General features: G+C 32.2%; 1 protein-coding gene across 1 annotated transcript in view; it reads left to right on the forward strand.

Moving 5' to 3' along the window:
* CPNE8 (copine 8) overlaps nt 1–18189 on the forward strand; it is a gene marked incomplete at both ends in the record, with an annotated part of 219565 nt that overhangs the window by 77850 nt on the left and 123526 nt on the right. The window contains one exon of the mRNA XM_079714215.1: nt 1256–1297. Coding sequence (XP_079570341.1) covers nt 1256–1297 — 42 coding nt within the window. The remainder of the gene's footprint in view (nt 1–1255; nt 1298–18189) is intronic.

Below are 18189 nucleotides of genomic sequence, written 5' to 3' on the forward strand. Positions count from 1 at the left end.
TTAAAAATTAAGTTTGTTCCTTTACCAATATAAATGTGTATTTGCAAAAGCATAGTTGATTTATTCAGAATTTTTTAAATAACTTTTTTTTAAATCCACAATGATTAGGGGAGGAGGGATAATATGAGAAATTAAAATTTAGTTTAACTAATTTTTCAAGAAAAAAATGGACAAAGTGTTAAAAATATATTGAATATTTGTTTAACATATTCAAAAGTCATCCCAGAATTTTCATTGCCTCAATATTTTCATTTGGTATTATCTTTCTAGAGAGGAATAAGTAAATATACAATATACATAAGATTATGACTACATAAGTTATAAACCCTGATTTACTCCTGAGAATCCTATTTGACATCATTGCTCCCATGGTTGCTGAATTATAAAAGTTCTAGAGATGTAGAACAGGGAAATTCTGGTGTTTTACAAATAGGAGGGTTATGTGGCCCTGAAGATCTTCCCACAATATACCTGAAGATTTCTTAGTATCAAAGTTGTTTTCTTTTTCTTATGAAAGTTGATTATAAGATTATAATACAAAAACCCCTACTCACCCCAAAAGATATTTTTTATCTTATTACTCGTATATTAGAAAAATGATTTATTATATTAACAAATATCATAGAAAGAACTATTGATTGGTATATGTCATTAAATTTACTTTAAAATTTATGCTACTTGACTGTCACTTTATTCATTTAATAGTATCATAACTTTATTTAATTGGACTCATTTTAAGAAAGTGATTCTTATAATATGGTTCCTAGTTAGCAGCATCAGCAGCACCTGATGAAACTTGTAGAAATTAAAGTCTTGTGCCCAACCCAGGGCTACTGAACTGGGAACACTGGGCATGAGGTCCAACAGTTCACGTTTTGACAAGCCCTCCATGTGATTCTGATCCATGCTGAGTTTGAGAAATATGTCTCTAAGATAATGGTTTTGAAGAGTGGAGGAGTAGCTCTATACCTCTCCATCCAGAAGCTATGTCAAACTATAAATGCTTTTCCCATATACTTTCTTACTCTGTTTAAAGAATTAAAAATCTGTATGATTTTAGAAACCTATTTTAAGATATAAATTGAAGAATAGTATTAAAATTAGCAAAATCAACTTTAAACTATTTTGTAAAACCTGAAAGCATACAGTATTTTATCTAAGAAAATCTATAACATTTTTTAACATTCAATCATATGTTAATCATATGTTAATTTGATCTTACTAAGTAACTTCACTCTGTTTTCCCCATGGACAGAACAGTCAAAGTAGAGGTGTATGACTGGGATCGAGATGGAAGGTAAGGCATTGTCTTTTCTTTTGTTTTTGCTCTTAAAATGTATAATGCTTTAAGAAGTAAATATACTGAAATGACCACATTTTCAAATTTTAATTTTAGATTGAATATTTTTGTCCTGTTTTTCTAAGCATTACTGAGGTGTTCACATGAGATTTTAAGAATGATTGTATCTAACTTGTGAAATAAAATAGAGGTCGTCCTCCTTTCTAGTAATATAATGAAGATTTTCAACTTGGACTTGATGAGTTCTCATTATGCACAATTTACAGATTCTAGTTTTATATCTAGAGTAGTGATTCTCAAATTTCTGTATCTCATAATCTCTCTGAAGATTCCTATAACCTTTCTACACCTATCATCCATGGGAACACACCTGAGCTCCCCCTCCAAAAAGAAAAAAAAAAGACCCACACCTCACAAAGAAACAGCAAAACAAACTCTGGAATTATGCCTGGTGATTGCCAATAAAAATAGTTAAGCAGAGCTCCAAAATCATGGTCTCCCTCTGCATACCACAGCATGTTAATGAGTAAAAGAGTGGAACACACTACTTTTTCTCTTTCTTTTTTAAGTATTTTCCCACTGTTTCTACTGTTTTAAGTAGGACTGATATTGAGGTGTTTTTAAATGACGTTAAGCCAAGGAACCCAGACATGCTTAAATCTCACCTTGCTCTAGATAACTGTTTCTTTAGGTGGTTCCTGAAGGGACTGAATATACAGATACCAAAGGAGAATGACAAGTGGGAAATCAAAGTCACTTAATTTTACTTGGCTAGTGTTCTCCATTCCAGCCTAGAGCTCACTGGTAAATGGAGCTGAAGCATTAGGTTAAAGCTCAAGATCTAAGCAAGGCCATTCTCTCTGTGTTTTATATAAGCCAGCAGCCAAGCCCCCCAAAATGAAAATGTCTAGATACCCAAGCACTACTGTTAATACAGGAACAAATTTGATTGAAAAAGTGGCCTGTCCTGAGGAAGCACCTCCCCTTATTTCTTCTGCTTACCTGGGTAGAAAAATTCATCAAGGCAAGAACCTCCACCAGCAGCAAGATTGTGACTCGCCAAAGGCTCAGATGATGATTAGCATTTTTAGTGATTAAGTATTTTCTAATTAAGGTATGCACGTTTCTTCTTTTAGACATAATGCTATTACAAACTTAATAGACAACAATACAGTGTGAACATAACATTTTAAAATGAAATAGAGTTGGCATACAATATTGTTAGTTTCAGGTGTACTACAAAGTATTTTAACATTTGCATAGATTATGAAATTATCACCAGGATAAGTCTTATAACCATCTATCATCACAGAAAGTTATTACAATGTTATTGAACATATTGCTTATGTTGTGTAGTATGCCATGACTTAGTTGTTATATAATTGCAGGTTTGTACCTCTTAACCACCTACACCTATTTCACATACCCACTACCTGCCTATGTTCTGGCACCCACCCAGTAGTCCTCTGTATCTATGAGTCTGTTTTCATTTTGTTTGTTAGTTTTGTTTGTTTGTTTTACATTATACATGTAAGTGACATCATGAGGTATTTGTCTTTTTCTGTCTGACTTACTTCACTTATTATAATATCCTCTAGATTCATCCATGTCGCAAATGGTAAGATTTCAATTTTTTTTAATTTCTAAGTAACATTCCATTGTGTGTGTGTGTGTGTGTGTGTGTGTATCATCTTCCTCATCTATCAAATGAAACTTGGGTTGCTTCCATATATTGGCTATTGTAAATAATGCTGCAATGATCATTGGTGTGCATATATCTTTTCAAATTAGTATTGTTGTTTTCTTTGGGAAAATACCTAGAAGTGAAATTGCTGGATCATGTGGTGGTTCTTTAATTTTCTGAGAATTTGTCTTACTGTGTTCCATAGTAGCTTTACCAATTTACAATCCCACCAACAATACATGAGGTTTCCCTTTGCTCCATATTCTCACCAACACTTGTTATTTGTTGTCTTTTTGATGATAGTCATTCTGAACATGTGTAAAGTGATATCTCATTGTGGTTTTGATTTGAAATTTTCCTGATGATTAGTGATGTTGAGCATCATTTCATGTGTCTGGTGTATGTGCCATCTGTCTGTCTTCTTTGGAAAAGTGTCTACTTAGGTCCTCTCCCATTTCTTATTCTGTTTATTTGTTTTTGTTGTTGTTGAGTTGTATGAGTTCCTTCCACATTTTTGATATTAACCCCTTTTCAGATATATTGTTTGCTAATATCTTCTTTCATTCAGTAAGCTGTGTTTTTATTTCTTGATAGTTTCTTCTGATGTACAAAAGCTTTTTGGTTTGATATAGTCCCGTTTGTCCACCTTTTCTTTTGTTTCCTTTGCCTGTGGAGACAGATCCAAAAAAAAAATATTGCTAAGGTGAATGTAAGAGAGTATACTGCCTACTTTTTTCTTTTAGGCATTTTATAGATTCAGTTCTTACACTTAAGTCTTAAACCATTTTGAGTTTATTTTTGTGTATGGTGTGAATACGTATCCCAGGTTGAGTCTTGTGAATATAGCTGTCCAGTATTCCCAACATTATTTATTGAGCAATCTTTCTTTTTTCCATTTTGTATTCTTCCCTCCTTTGTTGTAGATTAATTGACCATGTAAATATGGGTTTATTTCTGGGTTCTCTATTCTGTTCCACTGATGTATGGTTCTGTTTTTGTTCTAGTACCATAATATTTTGATTACAGTAGCTTTGTAGTACACTTTGAAATCAGGTAGAGTGATACCTGAAGCTTTCTTCTTCTCTCTCAAGATTGTTTTGTCTATCAGAGATTTCCATACAAATTTGGGAGTTATTGATCCTAGTTCTGTGAAAAATGCCATTGGTATTTTGATAGGGATGATTTTGAATCTGTAGATTGCCTTGGGTAGTATGGTCACTTTAACAATATAAATCCTTCCTATCCGTGAGCATAGTATGTCATTCCATTTTGTTTTGTTTTGTTTTGTTTCATCTTCAATTTCTTTCAACAATATATTATAATATTCTGAGTATAAATCTTTTACCTCCTTGGTTAAATTTATTCCTAGGTATTTTATTTTTTTGATGTAGTTGTAACTTGGATTGTTTTCTTAATTTCTCTTTCTGATAGTTTGTTTTTAGTGTATAGGAATGCAACAGATTTCTGTATGTTAATTTTGTATCCTGACACTTACTGAATGTATTTGTTAGTTTTAATAGTTTTCTGATAGCATTTTTAGAATTTCATATATATATATATATATATATATATACATATATATATATATATATATAGTATCATGTCATCTGCAAAGAGTGACACTTTACTTCTTCCTTTCCAGTTTGGATTCCTTTTAATTTTTTTTCTCATCTGATTTCTGTGGTTGGAACTTTTAATACTTTGTTGAATGAAAGTGGCAGGAGTGGGCATCTTCTTCTTGTTCCTGATCTTAGAGGAAATGCTTTGAGCCTTTCTGCATTGAGTATGATGTTGGCTGTGGGCTTATCATGTATAGCCTTTATTATGTTGAGGTATGTTTCCTATATATCCAGTTTGTTAAGAGTTTTTATCATAAATGGATGTTGAATTTGTCAGATTTTTCTGCATCTCTTGAGATGATCACATGCTTTTTAACCTTTTGTTTGTTAATGTGGTGTACTACATTTATTGATTTGCAGATATTGAACCATTCTTGCATCCTTGGGATAAATACTACGTGATCATGGTCTATGATCCTTTAAATGTATTTTGAATTACGTCTGCTAATATTTTATTGAGGATTTTTGCATGTCTGCTCATCAGTGATATTTGCCTGTAAATTTCTTTTTTGTGACATCTTGTCTGGTTTTGGTATCATAGTGATTCTGTGATACCTTCCTCTTCAACTTTTTGGAATAGGTTTGAGAAGGAGAGGTGTTAAATGATTGTGTGTTAAATGATTAAATGATGGTTAAATGCTTGAGTGATTTAAATGATGATAGAATTGACCTGTGAATCCATCTGGTCCTGAACTTTTGTTTTTGGGGAGTTTTTTGATTACTAATTCAATGTAATCACTGGAATTGGTCTTTTTTTAAAATGTCCTCTTGATTTAGCCTTGGGAGAGTGTACATTTCTAGGAATTTATCTATTTCTTCTTAGTTGTCTATTTTATGTTAGGTTGTTCATTTTATTGGTGTATAATTGTTTTTAGTATTCTCTTATGATCTTTTGTATTTCTGTGATATCAGTTGTAACTTGTCCCTTTCATTTCTGATTTTATTTATTTGGGCCCCCTTTATTTATTGATGAGCATGGCTAAATGTTTATCAATATGTTTATTGTTTCAGATAACTAGCTTCTGATTCATTGGTCTTTTCTGTTTTTACTTTCTGTTTCATATATTTCTTCTCTGATACTTATTATTTCTCTCCTTCTACTATCTTTGGGTTTTATTTGTTCTTCTTTTTTAGTTCCTTTGTGTGTAAGGTTTGATTCTTTATTTGAGAGTTTCTTGTTTCCTGAGGTAGGCTTATATCACTATAAACTTCCCTCTTAGAACAGCTTTTGCTGCATCCCATAACTTTTGGATCACTGTGTTTCCATTTTTATTTGTCTTCAGGTCTTTTTTAATGTCCTCTTTGGTTTTTTCAGTGACCCATTGATTGTTTAGTAGCATATTGTTTAGCCTTAACATTTTGTGGTTTTGCAGTGTTTTCTGTGTTTATTTCTAGTCTCATACTGTTGTGGTCATAGAAGATGCTTGATATGATTGCAATCTTCTTAAATTTATAGAGACTTGTTTTTTGGCCAGCATGTGATCTATTTGGAGAATGAAAATAACTTTTATATGTACTGCAAAACCAAAAAATTCATGTGACTCACTTTATTATGATATTTACTTTACTGTGGTGGTCTGGCACCAGACTAACTATACCTCCAAGGTATTCCTGTACCTTGCTTTCAATATGATGTAAAAAATGGATGAATCATTCTTAGGTAAAAGTCTTATGTAACAAGAAGTTTGGTAATTTGGTAGAGATGAATGAGTTTATATTTTGACAGAATCCTAAGAGACATCAAACAGGCTAGTGAAATGTATAAAAGAGCTGCATCATATTATGTGAATTAGAGTGAGAGCAAAGGCAAGTGAAAGACAGTAGGGATAGATTGAAAAGTAGAGTTAGAGAAAGACATCATTTATGAAATGTAGTTCAAAGAAGTAAAGCATTTGATTCATTAGCTTTAGGAACTTTTTTCAATTAAAAATGATTCTTGGAGACATGAATTTAGCAGCAAAGAAAATATTTGGATACATGATTTTATAAGTTTGTGTTGTCATTGGATTATCAATTATTTGGGAGAAAGATTGGCAGGTGGTAGATATTCCATCATGAACAGCACATTCAAAGGAAGCCTGAGGAGTTCAAAACTGTCTGACAATAAAAGGGTGAAGTTGGGGGGAAAAAGATTGTTAGGGGAACTTTAAATATTTCTTCAAAATGAATTTTACAATTAGTAGAATAATGAGAGGAGTGCATTTTAATTATATAAGTGGCTTATATAACTTTTTAATGTTGGGGTAAAAATGTTTTCTTTAATGTGAAATATATCTCTATATTTGAATATAAAATATTTTAATGTGGAATTCTGTATAATCCATGTACACTAAAGCAGGTTTTGGGGGTTTTTTGTTTTTTTTATTTTTTTTTAGGTTTTTTTTTTTTTATGTAAGCAAAATTATCATTTTGTGAATGACTTATAAAAAGCAAAATTAAAATCATCATTAAATGAATTTGATAATCCTTTCAACTAAATAATATATGAAATTTGATAGGCAATTTAGTCTCTGATAAAATGATGCTTAAAAGTTATAAAATAATGCAGATATAAGTTTTATAATACAATAAAATAGTCACTGTGTAGATTGTGATACAAGTTGATATTCCACCTTGTGGTTACATGTTGTATATTAACGTATTGTTATTACATTTTTGCATTCATTTTTATATATTTGGCATAATTTTTCAATGTAGATGTTCTTTTCTTAAATCAGAGTGAACATCATATGATACTCGTGTTTTATGATACAATGTAATTATCAGCAGAGACTGTTTTCTGTTCTTTGTCTTCCTGCCATCTTTAATATTTGTCATAAATCCTATATGTGTATCATTATTTAAATTGTATATCTAAGTGTATATCCGAGTGCTTTTGATTCTTCTTTTTAGAAAACAGTATCTGCTTGGTGGCTTCCATCTTTTTTTTTTTTTTTTTTATGACAGCTAGACTAGCTTTGTGCAGTAGAAATATAATGTGAGTCATATGTGTATTTCAAATTTTCTAGTGGCAACCTTAACAAGTAAAACTAAGCCAGTGAAATTGATGTAATAATAATTTTTTAAATTTAATCTTATACATGCAAAATGTTATTTTATTATGGAATCAATATAAAATTATTAAGGAGAAAGTTTTAAATTGTTTATACTAAGTCTTTGAAATCTGGTATGTATTTCATGCTTACGGCACATCTCAATTGAGAATGGCTACATTTCAAGTGCCTTGTAGCAACATCTGGTTGGTAGTTATCATATTGGACAGCACTGTGTAAAGTTTAATGAAATTGTTGACCTGAAACAAATAAACTGCCAGATATTTCTCCAGCAAAGATGGCTTTATTTAGGATCAGTGGAGAATCTCAATTCAGAGTCTGTAACCAGGGCAAGCCACATGCAAATCCCTGCAGGGCAAGGGAAGGGGCTGCTTTTATAAAGAAGAAAAAGAAGTTGGGAGAGCTACAGTAAAGAAAAAATCTGTATTTTTTTTTTCTCTTTCTGATTTACTTCACTCTGTATGACAGACTCTAGGTCCATCCACCTCACTACAAATAACTCAATTTCGTTTCTTTTTATGGCTGAGTAATATTAAATTGTATATATGTGCCACATCTTCTTTATCCATTCATCTGTCGATGGACACTTAGGTTGCTTCCATGTCCTGGCTATTGTAAATAGAGCTGCATTGAACATGACTCTTTTTGAATTATGTTCTCCTCAGAGTATATGCCCAGTAGTGGGATTGCTGGGTCATATGGTAGTTCTATTTTTAGTTTTTTAAGGAATCTCCATACTGTTCTCCATAGTGGCTGTATCAATTTACAGAACCTATGGGCAGGATGGGAATAAAGACACCGACCTACTAGAGATTGGACTTGAGGACACAGGGAGGGGGAAGGGTAAGCTGGGACAAAGTAAGAAACTGGCATGGACATATATACACTACCAAATGTAAAACTGATAGCTAGTGGGAAGCAGCCACATGGCACAGGAAGGTCAGCTTGGCGCTTTGTGACCACCTAGATGGGTGGGATAGTGAGGGTGGGAGGGAGACGCAAGAGGGAAGAGATATGGGGATATATGTATATGTATATGTATAGCTGATTCACTTTGTTATAGAGACTAACATACCATTGTAAAGCAATTATACTCCAATAAAGATGTTACAAAACAAAAAGAAAGAAAGAAAGAAAGAAAGAAAGAAAGAAAGAAAGAAAGAAAGAAAGAAAGAAAGAAAGAAAGACTCTGTGGCTTTTCATTGTTTGAGTCCTTGCCAAGAAGGAAGATGAGTCTTTCTTCTCCTTTGGACTCTGCTATTGTTGCAGGGTGAGAGAGCTTCCTCTGCTGATCTCCTGGCTGTATTTAATTGAGGTTTCTGTTTATTATGTTTTTAACAAAGACCATATAATATGCATATAAGTAAGTTTATATCAATTGTTTTATTTTTAGATCAGTTTTATTTGTCTGCATTTGATACAAGTTTAGAGTTGTCCCCTTACAAAGTGGAGAAAAGTTGGTCAGTCATCTATCTTATTTAGTCTATAAATTTAACCATAGGAAACCAATAGAGTAATCTGATGTTTCAATCTAGAGAGTATTTCAGTCAAAACTTCAAGTGAAAAATGGTTGACAGTGTTACATACTTATATTGTGTTTTACTTGCTAGGGTACATCAGATAATTGAGGTGATAATGGTATTTACAGATTAGGAACTTTAGGAATTGGTGTGATCTTAGGTTGGAAATCTGATGGTATGTCTGACTCAATTCATCAACTTGAAATTAATTCTGTAGCAAACATCTTGTGCATCTATGAGGTATACAAAAATGTGGTAATGCTGTTGAGCAGGCAACCAGCTGACATTAAAATAGGTATCCTGAGCTACTTTAAAATAAAAGAAATATAGTCATATGTACTTTTTTAAAACTTTAACACATTAACAGTGATTTGAGAGTGCAGACGTCGCTTCACCTTGGTATGAATAATTGGTTTAAATGTACTTATGTACTTAATTTCAACAAGTTACACTAATTTTCTAAAATCATTCCCATAATTCCTACCATTTCATCAAGTGATGTGAAGGAAGAATATTTAGATCTCATTTTAACAATTGAAAAGCTGAAGTGCTAAGAAACTGCCTTGTCTGGGTTATAAAACAATCAGTGGTAGTATCCTTGAAAAGCTTCAAATTCTTCAGGTTGCTTCAGCTGACTTAGTAGCTTAATTTAAAATTCAAGGAGCATTAATGGAACAGCTCTGCATTTAAGCCAAGTGGTTCTAATGTGGGGCTGATTGTAAAAGGGCCACTGAGTAAATTTCTGTCTCCCAGAAAATGATGATTTGATGAAGTGGCTGAGCTAGTGAACTGCCAGTCATAAAATCCTGGCTTGTGGTGTCCTCTGAACATAGAGTAAAAATTTCCTTATCACTCTGAATTTTTCAAATGTAGTCATTTAAAATAATGATACTCATTATAAGTAAATAAATGTATCTGTGAAATGCTGTACAAATGTTATCATTTTCTAGTATGTCACCTTTGAAAATAATATTTGATAAATGCATTTGGTGTTTTATTTACGTGATTATATGTCATCATGGTATGAAGTAACTGATTCCTGGTTCAGTGCTTCGCTCAAGAACTTAACATTGTCTGAGACATTATAACTCATTTACAAGGAGGCTTTTATATAAACCTTTATATTTTTCTGATTATTTTAATTTCCTCACTTATTCTAATTAATCTTTCTCTAACAATAGTCCTCTATTTACTTGCAATTAACCTTCAATGTCCTAAACACGCATTCAATAGATAAGAGTCAGCATCTTTTCTTATTCCATTACCTATTACTTCTTTGAAACTTAAAAAAAAATGCTATTAAACAGAATTTCATAATCTACATTTTACTTACTATTTTTTCTTCCACCTACTAAAAGTTTAAGTAATGATTTTTCTCACATTTAGCTTGTGTTGTCCTCCTTTCCCCTTCAATCTATTACTCTTGCTCTCATGAAAGAATGATTTAATTAGTATATATTTGAAAACTGAAGTGGCAATCAATTTTTTACTTCTGTATGTTTTTATTTATTTATCATCCAGTAGAAATTCTGTTAATTAATTTTGGAAGAAATTGTTATCGAACATGTACTATGTGCCAGACAGCTTGCCAGGTGATGTGACTTAATGAAAAACTCCAATCTTTATACAACAATATTTTAATTTTTCTTAATATTTTTATATTCTCTTACTCACTTTGAATGATTTTGGATTCTCTCAGATCTGTATTTCAAGGAAAAAAAAGACTTTTCTTATTTTCAACAAGATTTTGAAGAAAATTATATAAACATTTCAAACTGGTGCTTAACTAAAAGATATATGCAGGATAGATTTTGGGAAGTGCTATTCTAAGCCACTATCAACTATGCAGTGTCAGAGTTTGCCCTGCTCTCTTCTATCACCATATATTTGCTTAGATAGCCTCAACACATGGAAAACTTCTTCTGTGTTTATTTTTGCCTGTTGGTTTTCTATTCTGGCTCAATTTAAATGCTGTGAATTGTCTGAAAGATTTCTTTATATGTCTAAATTCATTTAATCCTTCTCTCTTGTGTGTTGCACTTGCCATTTAGGAATATTTATTAGCATATCTAACATAATATGTCTTATATTAAAATTATTTCTTTCTGCTTTATCTCTCATATTAAATTGTAAACTCCTTGAGGTTAAGGACTGTGTTTTGTCTTATTATTACTCACAGTACAGATTATAATACCTTTAATGTATTGGGTTGGCCAAAAAGTTCATTTGATGTTACAGAAAAACCCGAACTATCTTTCTGCCCAACCCAATAGTAGGTTCTTGCTGTGTTATTTCATTGTTATAGAAAATAGTAGTTTAAATAACCATGTTGTCTATCTAATGGACTCTCAGTTCTCCATCAGTGTTTGTTATTTATCTCCTCATTTCCACACTTTACTTGAAATTGTTAAATTATCTTGAATACTATAAGAGCTTTTATTTCTCTAGTGAAACTTCGGGCATTTAGTAATTAATTCAGCTGTCATTTGCTCTTTTTTTAATTTATAGACATCTTAGATTTTATATTCACTTATCTATGATCTTCTTGTCATACAGCTTAATTAACTTTATGCTTTATTCCATGTTCAAATTCTGATGAGTTTTACCAACTTCATGTAGAATTATCAAATTCAAATTAAAAAATACATTTATAGTGTAAATTTTTATTTTTGATCACCTTACTATTCATTTGCTTCCATTACAGTATCATCAATCAAGTTTGGAAAATAAGTTAATTTCTAATTTTTGTAATAAGGTAATATTAGAGTCCTTAGTGCTGAAGGGACCTTTAGAGTTAACTCTTTATTTTACAAATAGGAGACTGAGCCCTAATATTTGCTTATGTTCAATTTTCATCAATTTTACCCTTAAATCTGTCATTCCTCTCATGAGTTTTATTCCATTGTAAGATTACCAGGGGTAAGATTTCAAAGGTTTGTCACCTGTCAAAATAGATGAGAGCAATGGGAGTAGGGTCCTGGAAGTTCTTTTCTTTTTCAAGGTCAACCTTTTAATTGCTGGATTGTGGGGTGGCCTTGAGAGCCTAGGGGAAGTTTCCCAGAAGCTGGGGTTATTAGGAAGGGACACAAGAGACTCTGAACAATGGCTAATTATTAATAGGTGAGTAGACAAATGTTTTTGTATTCTTATATTTACTTTGACTCTATTGATTTACACCCCTTGAATATCATCCCTAGGCATTATAATAATCCCAGGCTTGCACACTTGAAAGATCATAATCATATTGATGCCTCCCTTGCTCTCATCCACCACTTTAATTGCCAACTCCTGCATCTGTAAGCAATAAACAATGAATGGATGCCATTATTGTCATTAGAATGAATTTTCTAAAGTTAATTCTGTAATTATTTGCAGTTTTCACTAGGTTAAAAGATGGAACAAATATGGGTATTTATGGAAAAAATTATAAATATTTGTTACTAGGCTGAAATTGGTGTTTTTTTTACAACAGTATCATAATTTGTACAATAATGTAATGGGGATACGTTTTTTTAAAGTAAACTGATACTGAAAGAATAGTAAAGAGAGCAACAGAGCAGTAGAAAATATTTTATACAAAGTAGCTTAGGAAAAGAGAAAAGAAATCAGAACTAAAAAAAGCCTGAATCATAAAAATGGAAGAAAGAGAATTTATAGAGTCATATAATTTATATATTTATAGAAACAGAAGAAAGGGAATTTACAGGGAAGAACTGTTGAGAATAGGACAAAGCATTCTAGTAAGCTCAGGAATTAGGGTAAATGAATGGAGCTGAGGTTTTATAAATGTGTGTTAGAAAAGATGTGGGTTTTAAGTCCACCTTTCCAAAATAAATCATTTTATATCTCTAGTGTCACCATTGCTGAATTAGGATTAACTTCTTGGCATAGGAAAAAAACTCAAGTTATCTACAAATGTTACTTTTTAATTTGGTCTGTAGACAATAGTTAATATTAAAATCTATCTCCCAAATCCAACATTATACATTAACTCAGGTTGGCACCCAGTAAAGAGGTAGCTGTTTATTCAAGAACAACGAAGTTTCTACTTTTGAATGAGAATAAGAAGAATGATAAATTGAAATATAACAGATACTTTCATATGACTTGAAATAATTTATATATAAGATTCAAACTAACTTAAAAATTAAAATTCATATTATTGACTGAAATAATTTCCACATAAGTAGAAAGAAAACAACATAAAGAAAAGAAAATAGATGACTATGAAATAACCTCTCAGTTTGGAAGGGCTTTCTAAACATAAGAGATAGAACTAAAGGGTCCATTTTAAAAATAAACTTTGTAAGTCAAAGCGTACAGATCTTATATATACAGTGCAATTGATTTTCACAAATTGACTATATAACAAGCCCCTGCATCAAGAAACAGGTTTACCAACACTGCAGAAGCCATTTTCTTCCCTTTCCCATTCAGTATTCACCCTCCTGCAAAGTAATTACTTTTCTGACATCTATTACCATAGTTTAGTGTTGCCTGGTTTTGAATTTTATATAAACAAAGTCACATAGTGGTTTTGTGTCTGGCCTTCTTCAGCATTATTTGTGAGATTTGTTCACACATGCCTCCAGTTGAGACCACTACTGTAATGGTCCACAGAGTTTCTAGCACGTTTTTTAGATGCTAGGTGTTTGCATTTTTGCCATCTGCCTCCCTCCCTCTCTCCCTCCCTTCCTTCCCCCCTCCCTCCCTCCCTCCCTCCTTTGCCCCCATCTCCCTCCCTCCCCATCTCCTTCCCTCCCTCCCTCTGTCCCTCCTTCTTTCTTTCTTTTTTCTTTCTCTCTTTCACAGTTGATTTCTAATCTCATAGTTTTGTGGCTGGAAAAGATGATTGATATGATTACTATTGTCTTCAATTTTTTGAAACTTGTTTTACAGTGTACCATGTGATCTATCCTAAGAATGTTCCATGAACACTTGAGAAGAGTATGCATTATACTGCTTTTGGATGGAACGTTCTATGTGTATCTATTAAGCCATCTGCTCTAATGTGTCCTATGGCCGGTGTTTTCTCTTTGATTTTCTCCCTAGATAATCTATCCATTGATGTAAATGGAGTGTAAAGTCTCCTACTATTATTGTGTTACTGTCATTTTCTCCCATTATTTTTGTTAATATGTGCTTTATCTATTATGTGCTCCTAGATTGGGTGCATATGTATTTACAATTGTTATATCTTCTTGTTGGATCAATCCCTATAATTATGTAGTGTTCTTCTTTGTCTCTTGTTATAATTTTGTTTTAAAGTCTCTTTTGTCTGATTGGCACCCTAGCTATTTTTTTGTTTCCATTCACATGGAGTACCATTTTCTGTCCCCTCAACTTTCAGTCTATGTGTGTCTTTAGATCTGAAGTGAGTCTCTTGCAGGCAGCATATGTATAGGTCTTGTTATTTAATCTCTTAATCTACTCTATATCTTTTTATTGGGGTGTGGATCAGCTTACATCTTTTTTTTTGAGATATAGTTGATGTACAATAAAAGTTACAGTTGTACAACATAGTGATTCACAATTTTTAAAGGTTATACTCCATTTATAGTTATTATAAAATATTGGCTATACTACTGTATTGCACAATATATCCTTTTAGCTTATTTATTTCATACATGATTGTTTGTACCTCATAATCTCCTACCCCTATACTGCCCCCCTACCACTAATTAGTTCCCTATGTCTGTGAGTCTGTTTCCTTTTTGTTGAATTCCCTACTTATTTTGTTTTTTTAGGATTCCACATGTATGTGATATCATACAGTATATGTCTTTCTCTGTCTGACTTATTTCACTTAACATAATATACTCCAACTTCACCCATGTTTTTGCAAATGACAAATTTTCACTGTTTTTTATGGCTGGGTAGTATTCCATTATAGACAGAACCACATTTTCTTTATCCATTAATCTGTTGATGAACACTTAGGTTGCTTCTATATCTTGACAATTGTAAATAATGCTGCTATGAACATTGGGGCACATGTATCTTTTCAAATTAGTGATTTTGTTTTTCCTTAGGATATATACCCAGGAGTGGAATTGCTGGATCATATAGTAGTTCTATTTTTAGTTTTTTGAGAAAACTCCATACTGTTTTCCACCATGGCAGCACCAATTTACATTCTCACCAACAGTGTACAAGGGCTCATTTTTCTCCACATCCTTGCCAACATTTGTTATTTGTGTTCTTTTTTGATGATACCAAATTCTGACAGGTGTATCTCACTGTGGTTTTAATTTGTATTTCTCTGAAGAATAACAATGTTGAGCATTTTTCATGTGCCTGTTGGCCATCTGTCTGTCTTCTTTGGAAAAAAGGTCTATTCAGTTCTTTGGTCCATGTTTTAATTGGATTGTTTGGGGGTTTTTGATATTGAGTTGTATGAGCTGTTTATATATTTTGGATATTAAGCCCTAATCAGTCATACTATTAGCAAATACTTTCTCCCATTTGGAAGGTTGTCTCTTCATTTTGTCAATGATTTTCTTTGCTGTGCAGAAGTTTTTTAAGTCTAACTAGGTCCTGTTTGTTTATTTTTGCTTTCATTTCCTTTGCTTTAGGAGACAAATCCAAAAAAATAATTGCTATGATTTTTGTCAAAGAGTATTCTGGCCATGTTTTCTTCTAGAATATTTATGGTTTCTGGCCTTACATTTAGGTCTTTATTTCATTTGGGGTTTATTTTGTATATGGAGTGAGGAAATGTTCTAGTCTCATTGTTTTACATGTAACTTTCCAGTTTTATCAGCATCAATTATTGAAGATACTGTCTTTTCTCCATTGTATATTCTTGCATCCTTTGTTGTAGATTAATTGATCATAAGTTTGTGGGTTTACTTCTGGGCTCTCTATTATGTTCTATTGATCTATGTGTCTGTTTTTGTGACAATACTGTACTACTTTGATTACTGTAGCTTCGTAGTATAGTCTGAAGTCAGGGAGTATGATTCCTCCAGATCTGTTCTTCTTTCACAATATTGCTTTGGTTATTCAGGGTCTTTTGTGTCTCCACACAAATTTTAAAATTATTTGTTATACTTCTGTAAAAGTACCATGGGTACTTTGATAGGGGTTGCATTGAATCTGTAGATTGCCATGGGCAGTACTGTCATTTAAACAATATTAATTCTTCCAGTTCATGAATGTGATAAATCTTTCCATCTGTTGGTGTCATCTTCAGTAACTTTCATCAGTGCCTGATAGTTTTCCAAGTACAGGTCTCTTGCCTCCTTAGGTAAATGTATTCCTAGGTATTTTATTTTTTTGATGCCATGGGAAATGAGATGGTTCCTCAATTTCTCTTTCTGATAGTTCATTGTTAGTGTATAGAAATGCAACAAATTTCTGTATATTAATTTTTTATCCTTCAACTTTACCAGATTCATTGCTGAGCTCTATCAGTTTTCTGGTGGTGTATTTAGTATTTTCCATTTATTATATTATCTATGTGTATTTCTATATATTCATATTATCTGCAAACAGTGTCACATTTACTTGTTACTTTGAAATTTGGATTCTTTTTTTTACATTTTGTTATCTGGTTGCTGTGGCCAGGACTTCCAAAACTATATTGAATAAAAGTGGTGAGAGTGGGCATCCTTCTCTTGTTTCTGATCTTAGAGAAAATGCTTTCAGCTTTTCACTGTTGAGTATGATGTTAGCTGTGGGTTTGCCATATATGGCATTTACTGCAAACAACTGTACACCAATAAAATGGACAACCTAGAAGAAATGGAAAACTTCTTAGAAATTACTTTCTCCCATCACTAAACCAGGAAGAAGTAGTAAATATGAACAGACCACTGATCAGTATGAAATTGGATCAGTAATCAAAAAACTCCCAATAAACAAAAGTCCAGGACCAGAACACTTTACAGCTGAAGTCTACAAAACATTTAGAGAAAAGTTAACACCTATACTTCTCAAACTATTTCAAAATATTTCAGAGGAAAGAATGCTTCCAAACTCATCTATGAGGCCAATTTCACCCTGATACCAAAACTAGACAAATAAAGAGATCACAATAAAAGAAAACTATATGCCAATATCAGGGATGAGCATAGATGCACAAATCCTCAACAAAATATTAGCAAACCAAATCCAACAGTACATAAAAAGGATCATACACCATGATCAATGGAATTTATCCCAGGGATGCAAGGATTTTTCAATATCAGCAAAGCAATCAATGTGATACAACACATTAACAAGTTGAAGAATAAAAGCCATATGCTCATCTCAATAGATGCAGAAAAAAGCTTTTGATTACTTCAACCTCCATTTATGATACAAGCTCTCCACAAAGTAGGCATAGAGGTAACAACATATTCTATATCTTTTGATGGGAGCATTTAGTTCATTTACATTTAAAGTAATTATTTGTAGATATGTACTTATTGCCATTTTGTTAATTGTTTTCTGGTTGTTTTTGTTTTTCTTTTTTGCTCCTTTTTCTTTTGCTCTCTTTTGTTCTGATTTCATGACTGTCTTTAGCATTGTATTTGGATTCCTTTCTCTTTTTTGTGTGCATATTTATTATGTTTTTTGTTCGTGATTTTATATATATATGTGTGTGTGTGTATATATATGATTCTTTTAAATTGATAGTCTCAAGTTCAAGTGCTTTCTAACAACCACGTTCATTTTACTCCTCCCCCTGCCACATTTCATATTTTTGACATCATACTTTACATCTTTTTGTTTTGTGTGTCTCTTAAATGCTTGTTGTGGGTATAGTTGATTTCACTACTTTTGTCCTTTAAACTTCCTACTAATTTTATAAGTGCTTTATCTAACTACCGTTACCATATGTTTGCCTTTACCAATGAGAATTTTCCTTTCATAATTTTCATATTTCTAGTTGTTGTCTTTTCTTTTCCACTTAGCAAGTTTCCTTTAACATTTTTTGTAAAAACTTTTTAGTTGTGCTGAACTCCTTTTTATCTTTGCTTGCCTGTAAAGCTCTTTATCTCTCCTTGAAATCTGAATGATAGCCTTG

This window comes from Hyperoodon ampullatus, assembly GCF_949752795.1.
Source record: "Hyperoodon ampullatus genome assembly, chromosome: 11".
Taxonomy (NCBI): domain Eukaryota; kingdom Metazoa; phylum Chordata; class Mammalia; order Artiodactyla; family Ziphiidae; genus Hyperoodon; species Hyperoodon ampullatus.